At 46.7% G+C, this 23,406-nt stretch overlaps 1 protein-coding gene across 1 annotated transcript in view; it reads right to left on the bottom strand.

Moving 5' to 3' along the window:
• FAAP24 (FA core complex associated protein 24) overlaps positions 1–23,406 on the bottom strand; it is a 97,092-nt gene that overhangs the window by 17,986 nt on the left and 55,700 nt on the right. Inside the window, exon 3 of the mRNA XM_086945135.1 lies at positions 934–1,073. Within this exon, the coding sequence (XP_086801261.1) occupies positions 934–1,073 (140 nt within the window). The remainder of the gene's footprint in view (positions 1–933; positions 1,074–23,406) is intronic.

Here is a 23,406-nt window from a genome sequence, read left to right as displayed (position 1 = left end):
AGAACTCTTAGATAAATGCACAGTTCTCTCTTTAAAAAAAATGTTTGCGAATAAAGTGGAAATTGTGTTAGTGCATTGGAAAAGTGGGCTGTCGTAGGGGTGTGCTCTCACTCTACATCAAGTCCTGTACAAATTAGCCACATTAAATAATAGTTTTTTTTTTAAACAGCGATTACCCTGAAGATATGGCTCTTCTAAATCTAATCAAATTTCGGCATACCTGCAACCGTACCACCCACACGCACCAAGATATACATTCTCTATGTTGGCTATGAACCTCACCTTTTATGGCGGGAAATGCGATTAAAGTTAGCAATTAAATGTGGTTCCATGTTTTAGGTGAAAAAGAAGTCTGCACAACCCTGGTTCAGGACCACACGGTTAATTTCTCACAGTCTATATGCTGGAAAGTAACCACAAAGCCAGTGACTATCTATCTATCTATCTATCTATCTATCTATCTATATATATATATATCTATAAGATTTGCTCCATCTGGATGCCTGGCCCGTAGGCGGGTGGTGTGTGACGCCGGTGAAGCCGTCCAGCCATAGTATCCACTAGAAACTTAACAGGTATAACACACTCTCAGGAGATTAAGCCAACAGCAGTTTATTTTCGGTAACACGTTTCAACAGACAAGCGACTATGTAACTTTATTGTTTACTGTGTGATCAAGTCTGTTGAAACGCATTACCGAACATAAACTGCTTTTGGCTTAATCTCCTGAGTGCGTTATACCTGTTAACAGTTTCGAGTGGATATATATATCATCAACAAAAAAAAATCAGAAAAGTCTTGGAGCCTCAAACAAATCTCTTTTAGGAGATAAGGCAAAGTAGTGCAAGTAACAACAGAGTGCTTAATACACTCTAGTGCAGTGTGTTCACACCCAGGTTTTGCAGGTTGGTTTGTTATCTAAAGTGTACTTACATTCCTAATTCGCACCAGTCTTCTTTTGAAAGCGTTTCCCGCTACCAAATCTGCTTCCGATATATAAAGTATACACATCCTGTTTGGGAGCTGAAAATCCACCATACCCAATGCCTCCTCAAAATGCAGCTGGATTTTTCCTATAAATAAAAAATATATATATTTCAACAATCATTGGGAATTCCAATCGGTCTGACTCACAGACAACTCTCACCCTGAACTCAGACGCAATCTTCCTTCTGCACACACTGAAGCACACCAATGACGTGGGCACACAGTCACCCTGCACTCACAAGTACACCACTCAACCTTGAGAAAGTTATACGACTCATCAAGGCAATTGCTACTTTACTGCAATCCATACATTCAACGGTATGCTGTACTTGTAACTGCTAGGTTTTATTATGTCATGTCAGACTACACGGATGACACCCAGCTATTTTTGGCCTTCCCTGAAGACTGTGGTGGAATGAAGGGAGGAACGCTATATTAAGCTTAACTCGGTGCCAAAATGGACCTCCGTTTTTTTTTAAGTCCTTCCCAGAGGCCAGTCTTTCGTTGCCACCTGTACTGGGGGCTCCCCTTCCCCAAACTCTGAAGGACAGAATCTTTGGGGTAAAATTCGACACCCTTCCTACCGTAGTGTGCCAAATTTGGTCCCTTTCTCCCACTTTCTTTGCCACCCTTAGATCTCTCAGACGGATGCTCCACCTCATTCCAGTGGACTCTCGAAAAACAGTTTTGCTTATAGCAATACTGAACTATGCTAATAGATTTTCATTTAGGCCTACCAGCTTTCCTCATCCAACGGCTCCAGGTTAACCAGAATTCTGCTGCACGCCTCATCTTGAAGATAACCCATCCCCCTCACTTTCACTATTTTCTCCTCACTTGCAGCATCTACACTGGCTTTCTGTCATCAAGAGGATCCAGTTTAAAGCACTTGGTTCAGAGCAGTCAGGCTTAGCTTAGAGGCAATGTGAAAAGTATTTATGCACCTCTTGAAACAACAAAACAGTAAAAACACCACACAAAGTCATCACACACCAGATTAGAAAAATAAAGCTGAATATAATAAATAAAACAAAAGCAAAAGTCCAATAGTTAGAGCCAGAGTTATGAATGTTTAAAGAATAAAGTGAAAAATTGTGCCTAACAGCATAAAGTGCTAACCACAACTATCTGGTCGCGGTAGAACAGGTCAAAGTGAAAAATTCAGGCCGATTGTGATAGAGCGCAGGTCGGATACAGTCCCACATTAGTCCCACTGAAGTTTGGTGGCAAGAGTACAGTTTGTGTTGGAGGGCCGCAAGGAGAGGGCTGCAGGAGGCTGTCGGCGTGGCACCAAAAGCAGGCTGGGCGTCATGAACGGGCAGGCTGTAGCTTCAAACTAGCATTCCTTTGCGGGCAGTGGATGCTGCGGTGTAAGCGCAAGTGCAGTGGTGCAAGCGGCGCAGTCTTGAGGCAAACAGACTCATTTGCATAGAGGCTAAACACTTTATTTAAGCTCCCTGGCCACACCAAGGAAATCTGGCCGTCCTGGACGGGAGAAGGACTGATTTGGATTTGTTGAGTTGAAGACCCAACCGGTTGAACAGTTGAATACAGCAGTCGATTGCCCCTGGACGCCGCTTGAAAGGATGGAGCCTTTATCAACCAATCGTCCAGGTAGAGAAAAACCTCCAGAGATTGCTTCCTGAGAAAGCCGCCACTGGGGTCAACACCTTTGTAAATATTCATGCTGCAGACCTGAGGAAACAGAAGCACCCTGAATTGAAAATGGCTCTTGGCTACTGTGAAGCGTAGATATCGCCTGTGAGCTGGGTGGATCGGCACATGGAAATATGCATCCTCTAAATACAGAGTTGCCATCTAGTCCCCTGGATTGAGAAGACGTAGAAAGTCTTGAAGAGAAACCATGCTGAATGACCACTTTTTGAGATAGGTGTTGAGCTCCCTTAGATCTAATATTGGGTGTCACTTTTCTTCCGTCTTCCGAACCAAAAAAATCTAGAATAAAAACCCTTTCCTCTTTGAGTGAGGTACCAGTTCTATTGCCCCCTTGATAACTAGTTGATGGGCTTCGAGACGGAGAAGTCGCAGATGTTTTGACTCAGTGGCACGAGGAGCTTTTGAAGGGGGCAATTGTTGAAATTCCAACGTGTGGCCAAATCGAATGATATTCAAGTCCCACCGGTCTGATGTAATCAGCATCCAGCTGCGTAGACAATGTGAAATCCTGCCCCCTACTGATGTTACCGGAGGGGGAGGAACAGTAGAAAGAGCCAAGAGGCCGCTATTGTCGTTTAGATGAATCCTTCCCCTGTCGACCTTGATGGCCTCTTGATGGTTGCCGAGAGAAAGATGCCGATTGGCCCTGCCTCTGTGAATATTGTGGCTTGTAGGTTTGTGAAGATTGGGAATATGAGGAATATCGTTGTTGGTATCCTCCTCTATAGCCGGAAAAACTCTTGCCGTTTGCTCCACGGAATGGTACCTTAGGTATTGAAGAGTGCCTAAGGACTTGGCTGTTTCAGTGTCCTTTTTGATATCCTGTAAGGCATCATCTGCCTATATGCTTCCCAAAAAGCATATCACCATCAAAAGGCAAACCCAACATTTTATTCTGCACCTAAGGGCGAAACCAGGTAGACCAAAGCCAGCCTTGTCTTCTGAGAACAGCCTAACCTGCCAAGGCACGAAAAGCAGTTGTGGCTATGTCCATGGCGCAGTCAATTATCTCTGAGGAAGAGCGTTCTCCTTCCTCTAAAATCTTTCTCGCCTCAGCTTTAGCTGTGTCTGGTAACTGATCCACCAACGGACACATATCGCACCACATTTGGCGATCATATCGTCCTAAAATTGCAAGTGTGTAGGAGGCACGAACCATTAGACTTGACATTGAGTAGAACCTTTTTCTCACATTATCAAGAAATTTACCCTCTTTATCAGGTGGAGAAGCCAGAGGGGCTGATGGGTTCTTTGACTTCCTTTGTGCCGCCTGGGAGATTACAGAGTCTGGCCTAGGTTGGCCAACCAGGCACGCAGGGCTTCCTTCAGGGGCCTTGTACTTCTTCTCCAGCCACTGTAGGACTGGAACCACAGTTGCTGGAGACAGCATGACTTTCACACCCTCAGTCCAAGCATGCTCTACGATTGGAATAGAGCACATAGATTTCTTGTATGGCTCTTTGAAATCTTGGAGAAAGCAGTCTGACTGAATCATTGGAATTTTAAGTCCAAACCGTTTTGAAGCTCTTTCCATGAGGTTATGAAAACCTCAAATGTCAGCTGGAGGGGAGTCTACCAGATCAGGTGAAGGAGACTGTGGATCTGGAATAATATATTCATCCTACTCTCTATTCGGATCTTGAACCTTCGTTACATCCCTTCCATCATCAGAGGAATCGTCATCATTGTCACCACAAACCTGTCCTGAGAGGACACCCCGTCTCCCCTCCGCAGGTACCTGTTCCGTTGGTTGAACTTCCACAGCCGGAGGTGGTGATGGTGGAGGAGGTGTCTGAATGGATTCAGAGACTTTGGAAGGAAATCTTCTCCTACAATCCGTTATCATCTGTAGGTCAGTTATTAAGGAAGAAGGCATAGAAACCATACCCTGCTGCGATAGATTCTGCATTCTCTACCTAGAAGGATGCCGCTGTTCTTCCTCAAAGTAGCCATCAGAGTCAGAATCCTGGTATTTTACCTGGAGCTGAGACGGGCTATAAGCGTCCCCATATGGACCATCATCATCCTCATCTGAATAGTCCTCCTCTAAAAGTAAAGCTGGAGGTAAAGGCGTTCCTCTGAGTGGGGATGTCATTTCAGGTGTGATTTGGCGTATTCTTATGGACATTTTGAATTTTTGTACCGTCGACGGGACCACCGTCGACGGGATCGTCGTAGACATTGCTGGAGACTGAGTCGTCGACAACGAGTGCACCGTCGACGGGGAGAGAACCATCGTCGACGGAGGGGATATAGTCGACGGCCTCGCCGTCGAGCTTGTCGTCAGTAGTAAAACAGTTGACGTCATTGCCATCATCGTCTTTGACGTCGTCTTCGTGGACGTCGACACCACTGTCGGTGACATCCTCGTCGACGTTGAGGTAATCAGTGTCTTCAACGAAAAAGAGAATGAAGCCCCAGCTGTCAACACATCTGTCGTCGAGGCTGCCATTGTCTACGTTGTCACCGTCGACGCTGCCGTTGACGAGGCAGAAACAGCCGTTTTCTGGATTTTCGTTGTCGACGTACCTGCAGATGTCACCGTAGACGAGCGGGCTTTCTTGTCAGATTTATGTTCCTGAGGTAGGGAAGCAGGTTTCTTAAAACCTTTTGTTTTCTCAGGTGGTGGAGAGACAACAGAAGATAAGATACCTTCTGAGAGGAAACCACCTTTGACACCAATCCCCTCTTTCTCCTTTGCACCTCGGTGAGGAGATTTTAGGGGACTAGACCTATCAGAGGTCTTTTGAGAGGTCTTAGAAGGAGGCTCAGCAGAAGTTGAAGGAGAAGACCTACCCCTCTTCTTAGATCTTCTTGATGAGGAAGCTGAAGATGAATCTTCGCTGTCGCTGGAAATGACCTCCTTTCTAGATTTCATCTTTTGCATCCAGGTTAGAAGTTTTCCTTCTCTGTCCCTTAATGTTTTAGTAGAGCAGGTTCTGCAGATCTTACACTCTGTAGCTTTGTGATCCGGGTACAAGCAGTATATACAATCTTCATGCTTGTCCTCTACATAAAGTCTTTTCTTTGAACAAATAGCACAAGCCTTGAACAAAGCCTTCTTCTCTTTATCCGACATCTTGAGTAAAAGGTTGATTTTCCAAGTTGTAGAAAGAAAAAACTGAGCAGAGCTCAGATGACTCCCTTAGCACAACGTGCGGTAGAAAATCTGAGGCTCTCTCAGGAGGGTTCTATGGGGTGAGGCTATTCGGATTGGTTGTTGCAACTTCTTTGGTCTCTTTTACAAAAAGAGGCGGATAGGCTACAAAATGAGATGAGGCCTAGGCCTAGGTTTCTCTTTTGTACCTACTGCCAGTGCTTTAAATGGGCCGGTACTCACCGGTACGGAGTACCGGCACTTTTTATTTTTCTCCCTTTGAGTACCGGCACTTTTCCTTCGTTCAAGGGCAGTACCGGTACTCTTAGGGGAAAGTCAGGCAAGAGACTTGATGGCATTGGGGCTATGCTGCTGCGCTGAAAAAAGAGAAGGCAGAATGGAGGGAGGGGCAGTGTACACACCTCTGAATGGAGCCGCTGCTGAGCATCCCGCAGCGGCTCATTTGCATCAATTAAGGTCTCGTTTAGGGTTGTGGATGCCCTGCGCCCCTCCCTGAATAAGAGTTAAGGGTCCAATCAGACGCTGCCGAGTCAATCACACTGTAGGTGTGGGACTCAGAGCCTATCCCCTACCCCACAAATCTAATTACAGCGTGACACCCAAGATGAATGCACCTCTCAGCACAAGTCTGCGAGGAGGGGTGAGGGTGGGGGAGATTTCACACACTACCCAGCATCAGTTTGGGAAGGCAGGCATTGGGCGATGAGATGGTGCCTAAGGGTCTCTTTGCTTTTCTTCCCTGCTTGTTCAGGCTAGCGCCCTGAAGCTATAGTTTGCTGGGAAAGGGGGAGAATTAGTAAATTGGCTTTACTGTGTGCCTGTTAGCACCTTCGCTCCAGTGTCTTTGTAACGGTTTTAATTAACCTAAAGCAATCAAAGTTTACAGTGTCTTTCAGGCCTTGGTGAGGGGGGGGGGGGGGGGGGTATGTTTGCATTGACTGTGAGGCATCTTTCCCAGATAGGAAATTTGTGAGGATGTAATGTTAGGGTCAGAGCTGCCTAATAAGCAACTATGGAAATAGGTTTGAGTCCCAGCTTCAGCTCAACATCCTGTGATTCTGGGCAAATCACTTTTATGTTTCATATGTGCCTAGGCTCACAGACAATCTGCATTGGTATGACATTCCCACAATAATAAATGTATCCTTTTGCACATGGGAGGAAAAACCAAATATTCTACAGATAGCAGAAATATTTCTGTATTATCAAGCACAATTGGCACGAAGAAAATGTGGCTCCCATTAAATGCCTGCCTCCAAGCTCCGCCTCTAGCCCCGCCCACAATTGCCCCACCTCCATTCACTGCTTAAATTGATGAGTACCTGCACTTATTTTTTTCCATTTAAAGCACTGCCTACTGCTATGGTATTTACTATTTACCGAGGCTCCCATTCCAACGTCGGGGAATGATACAAAGCATGGGAATCTATGAAAGTTTCAATACTGGGGCAACTCACATTTTAAAAAGCTTTTCAGTACAGGGACAATTTTAACCCTTCTTTGATGCAGCCTTACAAGGAGGCATGGTCTACAATAAAGGCTTTGATTTGTTTCTACAGATCTTTACTGACCTTTTAGTTCTAACCTGTGATTTATAAAGCTATCAAATAAAAATTAAAAAGGTCCATGTTTTTGAACTAAACTTTAATTCACTATATCCGGTTGCATAATTATTACCATAGTCATGCCATTCAAATAATATTCCCAAGTGTTCTGGACCTTTTATCATGCACTAAAATAGTTTCAATCAGTTAACATTGGATAAATAAGTTCATCTTTGTGAGACCTGTGCTAGATTTTCCGTTCAGTGTGACTGTAATCCACTTAATACAGCTTTACAATAGACAGGCTTATTTTATTGGGGTATTCATCTTTGTATACATGTTGCTAATATGCACACATAAGGCCCTTTGGCAATGTCAAAGAAGGTTTGAAGTCCCGTGATTTCACATTCTGTGATGTCACTTCTGGGGATGTCATATGCAAATCAGAGGGAGCTAAGGTGTGAAATTCTAAGAGTAAGAAACGGTACTAATCTTTGGCTGATGGAGGAAAAAATAAAAGTAAAATGATACAGCCTGATAGGAACAAGAAATTATATTTTGCACATATTGGTTGACTGCATTTCAGTATTAGCTTTGCGGAAATTGTTTTTATGTCCAATTTTTTTAAAATATGAAATAAGGTCACAAGTCCAAGCAGTAGCCTTACTTACAGAAATGCCAAATCTTGATATTGCTAGTGCTCTGGGAAATTATATGAAAGCCATAAAAGTTTTGTAAGGGAGAAACTGAAGGGGTGTTAGAGATTTTAACTTTGTTTTTAGTCTTCTTTTTCCCTCTTATATAATTTTTTTTTTAATTATTTATACATTTTAAAGGATTGAATTTGTTTGTGATTGTATGATTGGGTCATTGTGGATAGGATGTGTGTGCCTGATCTTTTTATCATGTGTTATTACTGGTAATATAATTGTTAAAGAATTTATATGGTCAAAAATTATTCTAGGTTCCTATTGTGTTTAAAGACTATGGTCTAAACAAACAGTTTTTTTATCTATCAGAGGGGCAGCACATATTTCCTTTCGCTGGGGACCCAAAACTCCTAGGACTTGCCCTGCAGCCAGGCACAATGGAGACACCCTCACCACGAACCAAATCATCCACCTTCCAAATATCACTCCCTGAATACCTTACAATAGCATTGTCTCAAATCATTGGTTGAGATAAACCCCATGATCATCTGTCTCCAAGAGACATGGGCCACGGAAGAGTTCCAGTTAAAGAATGATGATGTGTTTTGCAGTTTAGCAAAAAAATCCACAAAAGGGCATGCAAGCGGAGGCCTAGCTATTTTACTCAATAGTAATATAGCTCAGGACCCGTGATATACAAACACCCCTCAAATTGTTGCATTTGTGCAAAACTGAAATTAGGAAATGATAATTTAGGGAATAAAAGTTTTTGTTTCTGGTAAATGTGTACATCCCCCCGGGGAGGGCATCCAATTCATTGGTTGTCTCTATTTGCAGTTTTGCGCATAATTTGTGTAATACGGAAGAAAATGCGCGTATATTGATGGTAGGGGATTTTAACGCTAAAATAAATAATAGTGCTGCAATAGTTTACTCTAATACGGATTTGGAGGAGGTGTGGGATATTCCAGAGCCTGTATTTCCGGCTCAGTTAAAATCTGATAAACGAGGCCTTTCCCTTTTACAAAACTTTAGGAATCTTGATTTATTATTTTTGAATGGTAGGTTTCCAGAGGACTCACCCGCATCTTATACTTTCAATGGTACCTATAGTCAGTCCCTTACTGATTATATGGCAGTTTCCATTCAACTGTTTAGTGCGTGTACACATTTTAAAGGTGCTTCCCTCTACGATGAGTGACCATAATATTTTATTAGTACAGATGAACATTAATACCGAGAAGCCCGAACGCTGGAATCAGAGGAAGGAAAATGTCACCTACTCCGTAAACAATGGCCGTACCTATTGGTCATATAAGGCACTGCCGAACTTCCAGAGGGTTTTTAAGAATATTGCATTTAGGCCTAGTCTGGAGACTCCGATTGTGAGGTACGAGAGAGTTTTGGCAGCAATCAGAAAATTTGGAAGAAAGAAAAAAAGAGATGAGAACCTCCCCTACAGTATTAGTCTCATGAGAAATTAAAAAACTGAATAAAGAGATTAACGAGTTGATTATACTCCAATTCAAAGCCCCTAGCTTAAAAAATCAGAGAGAGATTCATAGACCTAAACAGGTACGGAACAGAAAAAAAAGTATCAGATCGGAGCAAAGTAGAAGATGAAAAATGGGTAACTCTTTGTGAAGTGTCCTTATCTGGGGACACCAGAAAGTATTGGGCATTGATAGCGAAGTTTTGTGAAGGTAGAGAAAAATCCAAACCCATTTTAATCTCCGAATCGGAATGGTCTACGTATATTTCTCAAATGTATGCCCCTAATAAATTATCAGACCAGTGTGAGGGAGTTCTTAAGAACTCAGAATTGGGGGTTGACGTAGGGGAACCAACAGAATTGGAAATTGTAGAGTATATTAGGGGTCAAGATACTCTGGGGCAATGGGACCAGATGATGTTCCAGTAGCCGTAATAAAACAGGATTGTGAAGATTGGGCACATTTTTTACATCCATTGTTTGTATATTGTTATGACACTGGAAACATCCCGTATTCCTGGAAAGGAAGTATATTGGTTCCTTTATATAAGAAGGGTCCAAGAAATTCCCAGTCTAGTTTCAGACAAATTTCCCTCTTAGACGCAACGGGGAAACTGTTTGCGAAGAGTATTCTTGGCCATCTGCAAGAGTGGGCTTTTGGGAACAACCATATACCTCTGGAACAAACAGGATTTCGCAAGAATAGTGGCACTCTGGACAACATTTCTGTTTTACAAACTTTAATTGAAAAATATCATATGGGCCGAGGGGTCCCGTTGTACACCGCTTTTATAGACTTCTCCACAGCGTTCGATAGGGTCGATAGGGGGACGCTGTGGAGGAAATTGGTGACAATGGGGATCCCAGGGAACCTTTTAAGATTAATAATTGCACTTCATTCCTCTACGTTGACACAAGTAATATTGGGGGGATCCCAAAGCCTATCAAGGAAAATATATACCCACAACGGGCTAAAGCAGGGGTGCCTTTTGGCACCTTTACTTTTTTCTATTTATATTAATGATTTGCCGAGTAGTGTGGGACGGAGTAAAGGGGACCCCCCCAATTAGGTCCTCTTAAATTAAGTTATTTGTTGTATGCAGATGATGCAATAATAATGGATCTAACACCAATTGGGTTACAAAGAAGATTGAGGGAGTTGGTTAAGTACACAGAGGAGCATTTTTTAAAAATAAATATTTTAAATTGCAAAGTCATGATTTTTAGTTATCAAGGGTGTATAGTGAGAACAAATCTGAGTTGGTTTTTGGAAAGGGAAAAACTTGAAGTTGTGAAATTTTATCCATATTTAGGAAAAATATTCTCAAACAGGTGCTCTGCTAGCAGACATATGGACCATTGCAAAGGGACAGCTATTTCACAAGCATCTGAAATTAATTGCCTGTACATGCAATGTGGGAAAAGACATTTTTCCCACATCATTGCGGTGTACAAAATAAAAATACCGCCGACATTGAATTACGCAAGTGAAAAAGTAGATGAGTGTGAATGGGCCAAGTTTGAGAAAGTGGAGGGAAAGATTTGGCGAAAATATGTAATCTGAATTATGCTGCGCCAATAGCGGCACTTAGGCTCGAATTTGGTCTACTGTCAACATATGTGTTATCAATGGCTGCCTGTTTAAGATGGTGCAATGCTTTGAATAATAGCCCCGATAACCTATTGAGGGCAGCATTGCACAGAGAAATATTCTTAAATATGAAGGGGAAAAGCGTAATTTTTAGAAATTACATAAAGGCTTTAAGTATGTTCGGTATAGATAAGGAAGGGGCAGCAGTTTTATGTAAAACCGTGTTAAAGCTGATAATTAAGAAGTCAATTTATGTGGTCTCTCGTGAAAGAGATATGATACTATGTTCATTGAATGGGAGGATGGACTGTATTGCGGGGAGTTCTATTGGCAAAAATCCCCAGCCATACGTTCTGTGGAACTTGGAACATGGTGTTCGTAGAGTTATTCTGTTGCTAAGATTTAATGTATTACCCCAGAGAGTTGTAACAGGTGCATGGGAGGGTATTCCCAAAAATGAAAGATTTTGTCATCTGTGTAATTGTGGAATACAAGATTTGAATCATGTTTTGATTGTGTGCCCCGCACTTCACGCCATACGACGAAGATACTTAAGGATTGCTTTTTTAAAGTATAATATTTATACAGCTGAACTGGCCCGTAATTGTCTTATGTCCCCTCTATCTGAACTGATGTGTTTTAAAATCTTTCGGTTTTTTAAAGAATTTTTAAATGTCTATTAGGATTGTAATATTTGTAAGTGAATTGAAAGTTTGAAATACCTCAAGGTAACTTATCTTCATTTGCTGTTATATCTGTTAAATGAAATTGCACTAAGCACTTGCACTTTTTTGTATGATATGTAAATATTTGTTTAATGTTTTGGGGTTGAAATGTCTGTATAGCTGCTAGGGGAGCATTGGTAATATATTTGCCAAATTTTGCACAGAGCATTTGCACTTTTCTATGTCAATGGATTGTTTTTCCACTTCCGCTAAACTCAGATTACATCTGGCACTGTTTTGTGTGTGCAATTTTAAACTCCGGTGTTCCTTATTAACTCCTCTATGTACTTCTTTTTTAGGTTCTCCGTACTGCCCATACTGTGTTTCTAACTGAAAAAAGTATTGATATGACGTAGCCCAGTGTATAGTTTAGTCTATTGTAGGAAAGGTCCTCTCCTTTAAGTATTGGGATTGTAGTATAAAATTGTACTTTTTACTTCGCATTTCTGTATGTAATGAATGATGTTTTATATATGTACTTTATGTGGAATTCTTCGGAATTCTAAATCATAATAAATACTAATTGAATTGAATAACTTACTCTCTTCCAAGATATAAAGAGGGTCAGACAATACAACTCTCCAGACCAGCTCTATTTCACTATCGCTTACAGCGAGAAAGAAACCCTCCTCATCTCACACAACTCTATGTCACCTCTCTCCCTCACATCTTTTTTTTTAATAAAGACATTTTATTGAAGTTTGTGCAAATGAAAATAAAAACAAAGGACACACAATGAGCACGTTTGAGATCGGTTCAATGCAATTGCTCAGGTCGTTGGCATTCATTTGATATACTGGGATAATACAACACACCAGCTGCATCAACACTCCTGACCTCAGCCAAGGCCATCAGCCTATTGGCCAAACCACTTCCCCCCACACTCTACCATGCTTAAGGGATGACCGCCTAGCTCTACCTCACCTGCTCTACAGCTCTCCCTTGACCCTCTAATGCTGCACCTCTGGATTAATGTGTGTGTTCCTTGCTTCCTTTAAATCACCTCATCCCTTTCGTCTCCTTCCCAAAACCTCACTCTACTTCACCATGTCCAATCTGTCTACCTTACTTGTCACTCTTGGTAATGTAATGTAATATATATATATATATATATATATATATATATATATATATATATATATATATATATATATATATATATATATATATATATATATATATATATATATATATATATCGTGGCAATGCCTTGAGTAGGTTCTTCACATTTTTTTGATGCCTAAAAAAGTAACATAATTTACTGCAATGGTATATGTGTGCAGATGCTAGCACAGAAATATTTACAGGCGAGATCGAATTATTTTATAGATTTTCTGTTTTTCTTTCTTAAAAGATATCAGAAATAGGGTTTGCGTCACCGTCTTGAACCCATTCACTCTGCCATGGCCCACTCTTGAGCCGAACCCTTTCAGCTGTGAGCCATTGCCTTACCTGCATAGTATAAAATACATCTGGACTTTTACCTATTTGCAGCCCTCTTGGTATTCTCTAAATTACGTGGATAAACCATACATAACATACACTTTCCATTTTTTTTTTTTTTTTACATCATTTTTATTGCATCACCAATATAAAAGTACAGACAAGATATTCAGCAACATCAAAAGGTTATGGACCAGTTCAATGGACGGTATTCGATTCCGTCCGGAGGGGTTCCTTCTGCTTGTGATGCGGGCAGCTTCATCTCCGTCTTGGTCTCGTGCGTCTTACATTGTCCGACCGCTTCACTGTGCACATAACCCTGGAATGCTTTTGTGATTTACACCCCTCCCCCTCCCCAAATTTCGGTACCCCAACATCCCTCCAAACCAGCTTCCTACCCGCCCTCCCCCGTGGTCGCTCTGCGCCTGAGTAACCATGTATCTGTGCCTGGTGTGTTGCAGGAGGAAGCAAACAATCACTAAGGTGCGTTCTCCTGTACAGTGTTGGGGTCTGCATCGGCTAGGTCGCTCTCACCATCCAGCCTCTCATCGTCCACATCCCTGAGCGCCTGCACCATCACCTCCCATGCAGTCGCCCTTTCCAGTGCTTTTTCGTCATTCGACCTCCAGGCCATCTGGTATCGTAGGGTACTATCACACGCGGCCCATCTCAAACACTCCCCATACCATTTTTTGTACGTGGGCCCCACTCTGGACTTCCAATTTCGTGTGATCTCCCGTTTGGCCAAGATAAGCCCTAAATCTATAAATTTACTTGACATCGTATTTCTAGGTGTGTGTGGGAACCAGTGAAGGATGCCGACTGCTTTAGTATATTGGATATCCCTGTCCGTCGCCCCGTTAAGGGCCCGCCCAACTTCCTGCCAATAGTCGCCTAAAGAGGGGCAATCCCACAGCATATGACATAGATCCGCCCCCGCTGTATTACATCTGGGGCAAGCAGCGTCGGTCGCCCCAAAGTACTGTTGGATTTTCCCGGGCGTGAGGTATGCCCTGTGGATAACATAAAAGTGGATCAATTGGAACCTGGCATTCCTCGAGCTCTTCCGCGCCCTCCTCAGCAGTTGGCCCCAGGTCGTGTCTGGTATCTCCACCTGGAGGTCCAGCTCCCACTTGATCTTCAGGGCTGCCAAAGGTTGCAAGGCCTCCCGCTGCATCCGCGAGTACAGGCATGTGACGGCCTTAAAGGTTCCCGCCGCCATCATGGCGTACTGGCAGGCCATTGAGGTACCTGGTTCCCGCAGCCCTTCCCCCCAGTGTGCTCGCATGGCGCCTGTGACTGCCGCGTGCAGCAGGTAATCACCCCTCGGCAGGTCAAATCTCTCTTGTAGGTCCCGAAACGGCAGCAACACCCCATCTTCGTAGAGGTCACCCAGCACGTGTACTCCCGCCTCCTCCCACCCGAGCAAGCGTGACCAGTCACCTCCATGTGGGAGGGCAGTGACCATACCCAACGGTATTTCGGGGGCGTACATAAGGCGGACACCCGCCCGCTTGCGGGCCCTGTCCCAACATAGACGGAAAGTCTGCTCCTCGATCGTCAGGTCTCCCACTCGGAGTTTCTGGTGCAGCGTGATATAAGCCAGAACGTGTCGCGGGGTGCCCTCGGCTCTCGCGTCCTCGGGGCCTCTATATACTCTCGCCACCTCCTGAGTAAAGGTCTGCAGCTGGGCAGCGAGGTAATATCCCTCGAAGTCTGGCACTGCCATACCTCCCTCATCTTTGGGGCGTAACAGCGTGTCGAGCGCTATGCGTCTCCTACCCGTGCCCCACAGGAACGCTATGATCAGTGACCTCAGGCGTTTGAAAACCGAGCTCGGGATCCATACCGGCAGTGTCCTAAAATAGTACAAAAGCCGGGGCAGGGCTATCATTTTAAGCAGGGAAATCCTACCAGCCAGAGAGAGCGGCAGGGTCGCCCAGAAGTCCATAGATCCACGCAGGGCGTTAATGCAGCGAGTTACGTTGCCATCCAGCAGGTCAGACGGGGTATGGTAAACATAAACCCCTAGATAATGTAGGCAGCGCGGCTCCCACCGGAGTTCCTGAGCAGTGAGTGGGCACGGTTCACCCGGCCTCAGGGGAAACAGACAGGATTTGGGCCAGTTGACCCTCAGGCCCGATAACCTACCGAATTGCTCCAGTAGCCTCCGCGCCCCCTGAAGTTCGGCGCCGGCATCGGCCAAAAACATCAACAAGTCATCCGCATAAAGGGAGATGAGGTGCGGCCTCCCCCTGAAAGGCAGACCTGCGTAGTGGCTGCCCTGTCTGGCTACCGCAGCGAAGGGTTCCATTGCTAACGCAAACAGTAGCGGGGACAGGGAACAACCCTGTCTAGTGCCACGCCTGATCGGGTATTGTCTCGAGATCAGCGCACCTACCCGGACCCTCGCTACCGCCTCAGTATAAAGGACCTTGGTCCACTGTATATATCCGTCCCCCAACCCGAAGCGACGCATCACCTCATATAGGTATCCCCATTCGAGACTGTCAAATGCCTTTTCAATGTCGATGGACAGGACAAATGGGGAGACGGTGTCTGGCCAGTCCACACCCATCAGTCTCGTGAGTCTGCGGATGTTATGGGTGGTGTTGCGTGTCGGTATGAAACCGCACTGGTCACCATGAACCAGGCTCGTCATGTGCACTAACAATCTGTTGGCTAGAATTTTACTAAGGATTTTGTAGTCCGTCGTCAACATAGATAACGGACGGTACGAGGACAGCGCCGTACCCTCCCTGCCCGGCTTCAAGAGTGGGATCATAAGGGCCTCGCACATAGAGCCCGGGAGTCGGCCCTTCTCCTGCGCCTCATTGTATACCTCGCGCAGCCGCGGAGCAAGATGCTCTAGGTATTTGCCATAAAATTCGATCGGTAGACCGTCAAGGCCCGGGGTCTTGTTTCTAGCCATCTGTTTAACAGCGCAACCTATTTCTTCGAGGGAGATGGGCCGCCCTAACTCTTCTGCCTCCGAGTCCTCCACTCGCGGCAATTCTAGCCCGTCCAAGAACTCCTCAAGCTCCTCCGTCCCTCCCGTATCACCACTCAGATAAAGCCCTTCATAATAGGCTCGGAACTTGTTCAGGATCCCGGGTTGGGAGTGGCAAGGCTCCTCCCCTGGTTCCTGGATCCTCATGATCGGCCCTCCCCCCCGGATAGGGTTAGCAAGCCAAGCCAACATTGCCCCCGCCTTATCACCTTCCGCATGCGCCCTCGTCATGTATGTCTTGTGGTCGAAGCTACGCAGCCGCTCCAGCTCTACCGCCAGCCCCTCCCGCGCCCCGCTAAGCCCCTCCTGCAATTCTGGGTGATTCAGGCGCCTCTTCTCAAGATCCCTCAGCCGTGTCTCAGCCTTATCTAAGTCATCCAACAAAGTCTTCCGTGCCCCTGCCGTGTGCCCAATACAGTGTCCCCGCACCACCACCTTGAAAGCATCCCATTCAACCGCCCTCGTGGAGGCCGAACCACTGTTCTCTTCAAAATACCTCTCGATACGGTCACTCAGGGCCTCCCTGAACAACAAGTCGTCCAGGGTGTCAGGTTGCAGGCGCCATGTTGGCACGCAGTTAACAGTCACCATCCATTCCAGAGACATCAACAAGGGGTTGTGGTCCGATATCGTCCTTGCCAAATATTCCGCCCCCCCCACCGCAGGGAGCACACATTCCGAACAAAGAAATGCATCCAGCCTCACATGTAAATCGTGCAGGTGCGAGTGAAAGGAGTAATCCCTAGTGGTGGGGTGCAACGCCCTCCATGCATCCGTGAGGGCCCAGCTCTCCTGCCATTCTAATCTACGCTTGGCGATCCTATGTGCTGGGGATGCGCGTAGCGGGGGATGGGACCTATCTAGTAGCACATCCTCAACTGAGTTGAAGTCCCCTCCCAGAAGGACCGGTCCTGCCAAGTAACCCGCCAATTTGCCCGAGATGTTAGACAAGAAAGCGGGCAGGTCTACATTAGGAGCATACACATTGCAGAGCGATATCATCCTGCCTCTCAGCCTTCCCTCCACCGCCACATATCTGCCCTCTGGGTCTATCGACGACTTCGAGACTTGGAAGGGGACCCCCGCCCGTACCCAAATCAATGTCCCCCTCGCAAATGCCGAAAATGTCGTGTAAAATAACTGCCCCCTCCAGCGCCTTTGCAGAGCCGCCCCTTCCTGCTTATTTAGGTGTGTCTCCTGCAGGAACGCTATGTGAACCCCCCTACGCTTGAGGTACGCCTGGACCTTATGTCTGCGCGCCATGGATTGCATGCCCCGCACATTCCAGGTCACACATTTCAATGCTCCAGTACTAGCCATTCCCCCCTACACAACCGGACCATACAACAAAGAACAGTGTTCGCCTAAGTCCCGCGACCACGGGCCCTCCCCCCCACCCTCTCCAAACAGGAAGCCAAACCCCTGCAACAACTATAACCCCTTGAGCAACCCCAACAGCTCGCAACTCCCACCCCCCCAGGACAGGCCCCCCCGCAACTGGAAGTACCCCCATCCAAACCAACACTCCCGACCACCCCTCAAGGAAAGGTGGTAATATTCGCAGTCCCCACTGCGATGACCTTAGGGGCCAGTAAGGCGCGGCTCAATGCTATAGAACCTCCAACAAATCAGCCCCGCGCGCTCCACCCCACAATCCCCACATTACAGATCCCCAAAACCTCAGTCAATGTCTTTCCACTGCTGTGGGTCCATCGCCCCGGTGTCCGACCAGCGAGTCCGTTCCGCCAAACCAGTTCAGCACGCCTCCAGTATCTCTCCCGAGGTCTGCGGCGTCACAATAGGGCCCCGGGCTCCGCCAAATTCTGATTGTCCTGTCTCCGAGCCCGTTCCCGGGGCCTCCGAATCCGTGCCCTTCCCAGATTGAGTCCTGGCGGCTCTAGATAAGTCCACCACCGCCTGTAGGGCCGCCTGCCTCTCTGCCTCCGTCTGCGACGTCGAGGGTTTCCCGGTCCTCTTGCGATTCTTTCTGATCCGTTGGGACTGTCTGATCGGCCTATCCACCCTGGCCTCTTCCTCCCTGACCTTAGCACCGTCCGTTCCTGCCTTATAAGTGTCCCACCAGTCCCATGCATCCGCGGAGGTCGTGAAGAATAAAGACTTTTCGTCCACCACCACTCGTAGCTTGGCAGGAAACAACAGGGAGTACTTGATGCCTTCCTGGCGGAGCTCTCGTTTGAGGGACAAGAAGTTTGCCCGAAGTCGCTGAGTCTCAAACGTGTAGTCCGGGAACATGGTGACTCTGTTGTTGTCCACTTGAAAGGGCCCTGCCTCTCTCGCCCTCTGTAAAAGCCAGTCTCTATCCCGGTAGTGGAGCAACTTGAACACCACCGGGCGCGGAGGTAGGCCCAAGGCTGGCGGACGCGCCGGAACTCTATGTGCTCGCTCCAGGGAGAAGAAGGGGGACAGACCCTCAGGTGCCACCTCTGTCCGCAGCCAGTTATCCAAGTAGCCCACCATGTCGTCGCCTTCGATTTTCTCCGGCAGGCCCACTAGGCGTACGTTGTTGCGCCTGTTCCTGTTTTCTGCATCTTCGGCCCTCCTTTCCAGTACCTTCAGACGGTCCATCACGTCGGCCATCTGGGCCTTCACCGTTGCCTGGGCCGGGGCTAAGTCCTTAACCGTGGTCTCCACGGTTTTCACCCTGTCCTTAAGTTTGTCGTGGTCGGCCTTCAGGAGGCCCAAGCCCGTTGCCACCTGAGCTATGTCTTGCTGCAGGGCATCCTTTGTGGTGGCGATGGCTTCCAGGATACGATCTTGCATCCGCTGTAACGCCGCCTGGTCTCTCTCCGTTCCTTCCGCCGCCTCAGTGTCGGTCGCGCCATCTCCCTTCCCCTTCGGTTTCCCCATCTGGGCTGGGATGGGCGGTGGTCCTCAAAATATTCCTGGTCGCCCTCCGAGCGTCGCCGGGCACCGTCCTCCGGCCGGGTTCACAGGTCCAGAAATGTCACCAGGGGGCAGGAGGTACCGAGCGGTCGTGGCTCGGCCAGTGCCAGTTGCGCCTGAGATCCGGGGTCCTCGTCTCCGATCCCCTGTCGCACCGTTGTCGCCCCAATCAAGAGACGGTCCTCAACCACCGCCCAAGGATGCGCCCAAAGTTCTACCAGCACCTGGGGGGAGGCACGACGCGGACACCAGCACCTCTAGCGTGTCCGGGAGCGGTCTTCAGTGGGTCTCCGGGCAGATGTCTCCGTCACAGGCGATCTCATGCCACCGCCGCCATTTTGGGGTCCGCGACTTCTCGGCCGAGTTCAGCTCTCGAAGTTAAGATACTGCTGCGGGAAGGCTCGGTGTCGTCTTCCACGGGTCCCGGACCCTCCGCAGTACCGTCCAGTATCGGATAATGTCCTTTATCTCGGGGTTCGAATTAATTTTCAGGATATTTTCCGGGATCGGGCACGGAGCTCCGAGCTCACGCTGCCTATCTCCTCGGCATCCAAATAACATACACTTTCCATAACAGTTACATTATTAACTTACCCAATTTCAGATTTGCTATACAATGCTGCCCTCTAGTGGTACAACAATGCACAAAACGTTAAATTATATATGTAACTTTCACCTGCTGCCTCTTTGTTGCACAAGTCTGGGGTTCTGACCATATATAGGAGAATGTAATCTGCACAATCAAATATGTACGATCAGTGCGGATTACTCAATTTTGGCCGAATCACCATTACATATGAAGTATAAAATTATGTATTTTCTAAATCTGTATAACCAAAAGAATGAAGTGGTGTAAGCCAGACCTCCCTCGCGCTATCGGGCCAGTGGCTGGCAGAATACACTTAGCATAACATTTTCCAGATAGTCAGTAATTATTTTCCAAAACATACCAATTCCTTCCAGTCTCCATTTCACAGGAACATATCCTCGATTAGGCACAACTCCCCTGCCCCACCCCTTCAATCAGCAGGGCCGGACTGGGAACCAAAACTGGCCCAGGCAAAGAGCTCGGCTGAGCGACCGAGCTGTTTGCCAGGGCCGGATTCGGGCGATTTTGTTACAGGGACCGATTTTGCAGCTATGCTGCAAAAACGGCCCTGTAACAAAAACGGGCCCCCCGAGGCCCAAAATCGGCCCCCACCCTAGCGGCCCACCGGGAAATGCCCGGTGCCCGCTATGGCCAGTCCGGCCCTGTCAATCAGTGTTCTCTGGGATCTCCAGAACCTGGGATATCGGGCTTTGGTTTTTCATAGGTTTGGGGTTCCCACAGACAATAAACTGGGAACAGTACAGACAGGAAATTTTAAAACAAAATGAAAACGAAATGTTGGTTTAAGGCACCTCTCATGTGGTCACAGGAGCACAATTCGGTTGTAACATACCACAACCATAATTCATTTTCTACAGCTACTTTTTATAAAGGTCTCAATCGCTGGGCTTCAGACCCTTCTTTCTCTTATTGGCTGGCTGGAGAATGCACCAAACATGACATTTGCAGGACTTGCAGGATTTTTATTTTCTTAAAAATGATAATACCTTTACTCCTCCTTGCTCGCAAACAAAGTTCGTGCCAAGGTTTGCCCCACCCGAAGGCTTTGCTGTGGAGCTTTTAAGTGCAGGTTACCGGGCATGTGTGGGTTTTCAATGGGTCTGGAGTTGGGATCCTCAACTACACTCCAGAGAATGTGTTTGCTGAGGGAGCTTGCATGGATCCTGTGATGTTTCTTGAACCTATAGACCTTCGGTGATGTGGCTTGTGCAACTTCCAGCAAGTTTTATTACCTCAATGTCCTGAAAATGGCAAAGTCTAAAAAAAGAACCCACTTTGACATTTTCCAGAGTTAAAGAAAGACCAGCACCTCAGGAAAATGACAAAAGTACAACCATAAATGATTTCCCCATTTCTTCCGATAAAAATACTATCACATGTGGTGGAATATTGCCAGTTCACACACACAGTAGATGAGGGGTAGGAGGAGACACCCCACTCAGAACTCCTATTATACAACTCTACACATACATAGAAATGGGGTTGATCAAAGTAAGTCGCTAATATGCAGAGGTAAGTTGGCAAGACACACATGTTGTTAAAACTGCACTCACCCACAGAAATCTGTGGCATGCTTCATCATAGGGTAGCTAAAACACACCTTCGCGCAAGCCAATGACAGTTGGAGCAATAGGGAGAGGGAGACCAGACAAACAAAGAAAATCTATGCCTGATCAAAAAGAGAAAGGTACAGAGAAGATAATGTTACAACTAACACAGGGATCTCCAGACTCCCCATTATCGGTGGACTCCCTGGTCAGCTTAAAAAGGTTTTGAAAAACTCTGTGGATGGTGGTATACTGGGCTACAATAGACCCACTACCCCTCTACTCTGCAAACTGTCGACATGTTTCAGCCGGCTTTTGCATTGTCCCTGGCTTTCATCAGGACTATAAGAATAGATCCCTAGAACACTCTCCCTACCTTCTACCTTGTAGAGTAGAGCAAAGTCCCAGTCTGAGAAAATGTTCAGGTCAATTAGATTTCCTAACTTACTCCAAGAGTAATTCCTGTAAGCAATGAGAAATGTACACAAGTAAACACACAACATACAGTGCCCATTGCAGTGAATATAATAAAAACATTTAAGAAAAGTTGCAACATGTGGTCTCATCCCTCTAAAAAAAATATGCAACCTGGTCAATGCTATAATTAAGTGTAAGCACCACCGGCATAAAGGACCAATCGTCCAGTGTGAGTGTACTAATTCCACTCTTTAAATAAAAAACACAGCGGGTTATCATTACTCAGTAAACTATCACAACCATGCCCTCTGTATGCCTTACTGAGTTTCAATGATAAAAATGCTTGAACTGGCAGGAGAGCGAGGACGGTTCCCTGTAGTCACATTCTGTATTGATGAAGACAGAAGGTGTTAATTAGGTGACCAGTTGGTCGGTACCTGGGCCTGCTCGGGGATGCTGTATTTGGCCTGAAATGCTATACCCAATTTCAAAGTTGTAAATACGCGAGATTGCCCGGTTAGCATGTTGGCATGGTGGTTTATCATGGTTGAAACAGCTCCAATATCATGGGCTTGAGCAGGCCACCAACAAGGCTCACCAGGACATCGTATAATAAGCAGGTCAGAGTGGAAATTGCTGCTGGGATAGAGAGAGATATACGCAGAAGCACCGACAGTGGCAGAGATCACCGCTGCAGCGGCCTCCATGACACCCAGGATCAGGTATCTTCTCCAAATGCCCAAGTAATAATGCGTCCGCTATCAAGCCAAAGCAATAAACAGTGAAGTATTGTTGGCGTGGATTCTAAGCAGATGCGTGGAACGGCCTAGCAATGTGCCTCCCATATACAAGGCATCAGTACTGAGGCAAATGATGGGCAAAGGAAGGACAGCAACTTGTGAGCGGAATGGCCAAACTGTGCATAGCGCCTTAACGTACAGGCCTGTACCCCTTCAAGAGATCGAGACAAGATGTAGGCCGCAGCACCACGCAGACAGGTATACTCCCAGCGGCCTCCGAGCAGTTCAGGAAATCAGCACCCGGATCGGTGGGAGAAGCCGGACCCTCCGTGAAGATACAAGCCGTACTGCCTGAGAAATCAAGTAAGAGCATCTCCAGGGTTCAGTCTTGAAGGGGATTCAGTGCACCGTCAGGGCCCATCAGGACATGGGGAAAAGGGCTTGGCAAACAGCAGGGCTATGGCGTCCTGTGCAAAGAGTTCCTTCTAGCCCGAATTGTCGCAATCGAAGAAATGTAGGGTGCATGGGATAACAGGGACGAAGCCTGCAACGCAGCGTTGAAACTGTGGAGCAGCTTGCTAGTGAGGATAAAAGCCTGGTAGGAATCCACCAAGGTCCATGAGCGCGAGCGCCAGCAGGTAATTGAGCTTGTGCGGCTCCGTAGATGTCGGGCGTAGTAACAGCGTGCACCTCACCGCATTAATCAGGAACTCACGGCAGAAGACACGGCTACCTCTCACACGCAGGTCCGCTATCTCCGGGGCCAGGCAGGCGGGAAAATCGCCGTGCTGATCGGTGCAGCCACTGCTAGGTGAACGGCGGGGCCAGCCGAAGAAGTGAGGTAGCCACGTGTTATTTTTATTAATCCAGTGCTTTTATCTAATGTAATGCACGCGCGCTATGTTCTTTGCACGCGCGACTTGCCGGTGCATTGTGACGTCAGGGTGTTCT

This window comes from Lissotriton vulgaris, chromosome 12 (genome assembly GCF_964263255.1).
Source record: "Lissotriton vulgaris chromosome 12, aLisVul1.2, whole genome shotgun sequence".
Classification (NCBI taxonomy): domain Eukaryota; kingdom Metazoa; phylum Chordata; class Amphibia; order Caudata; family Salamandridae; genus Lissotriton; species Lissotriton vulgaris.
Note: the sequence above shows the minus strand (reverse complement) of the source record. Positions and strands in the feature narration are given on the sequence as shown.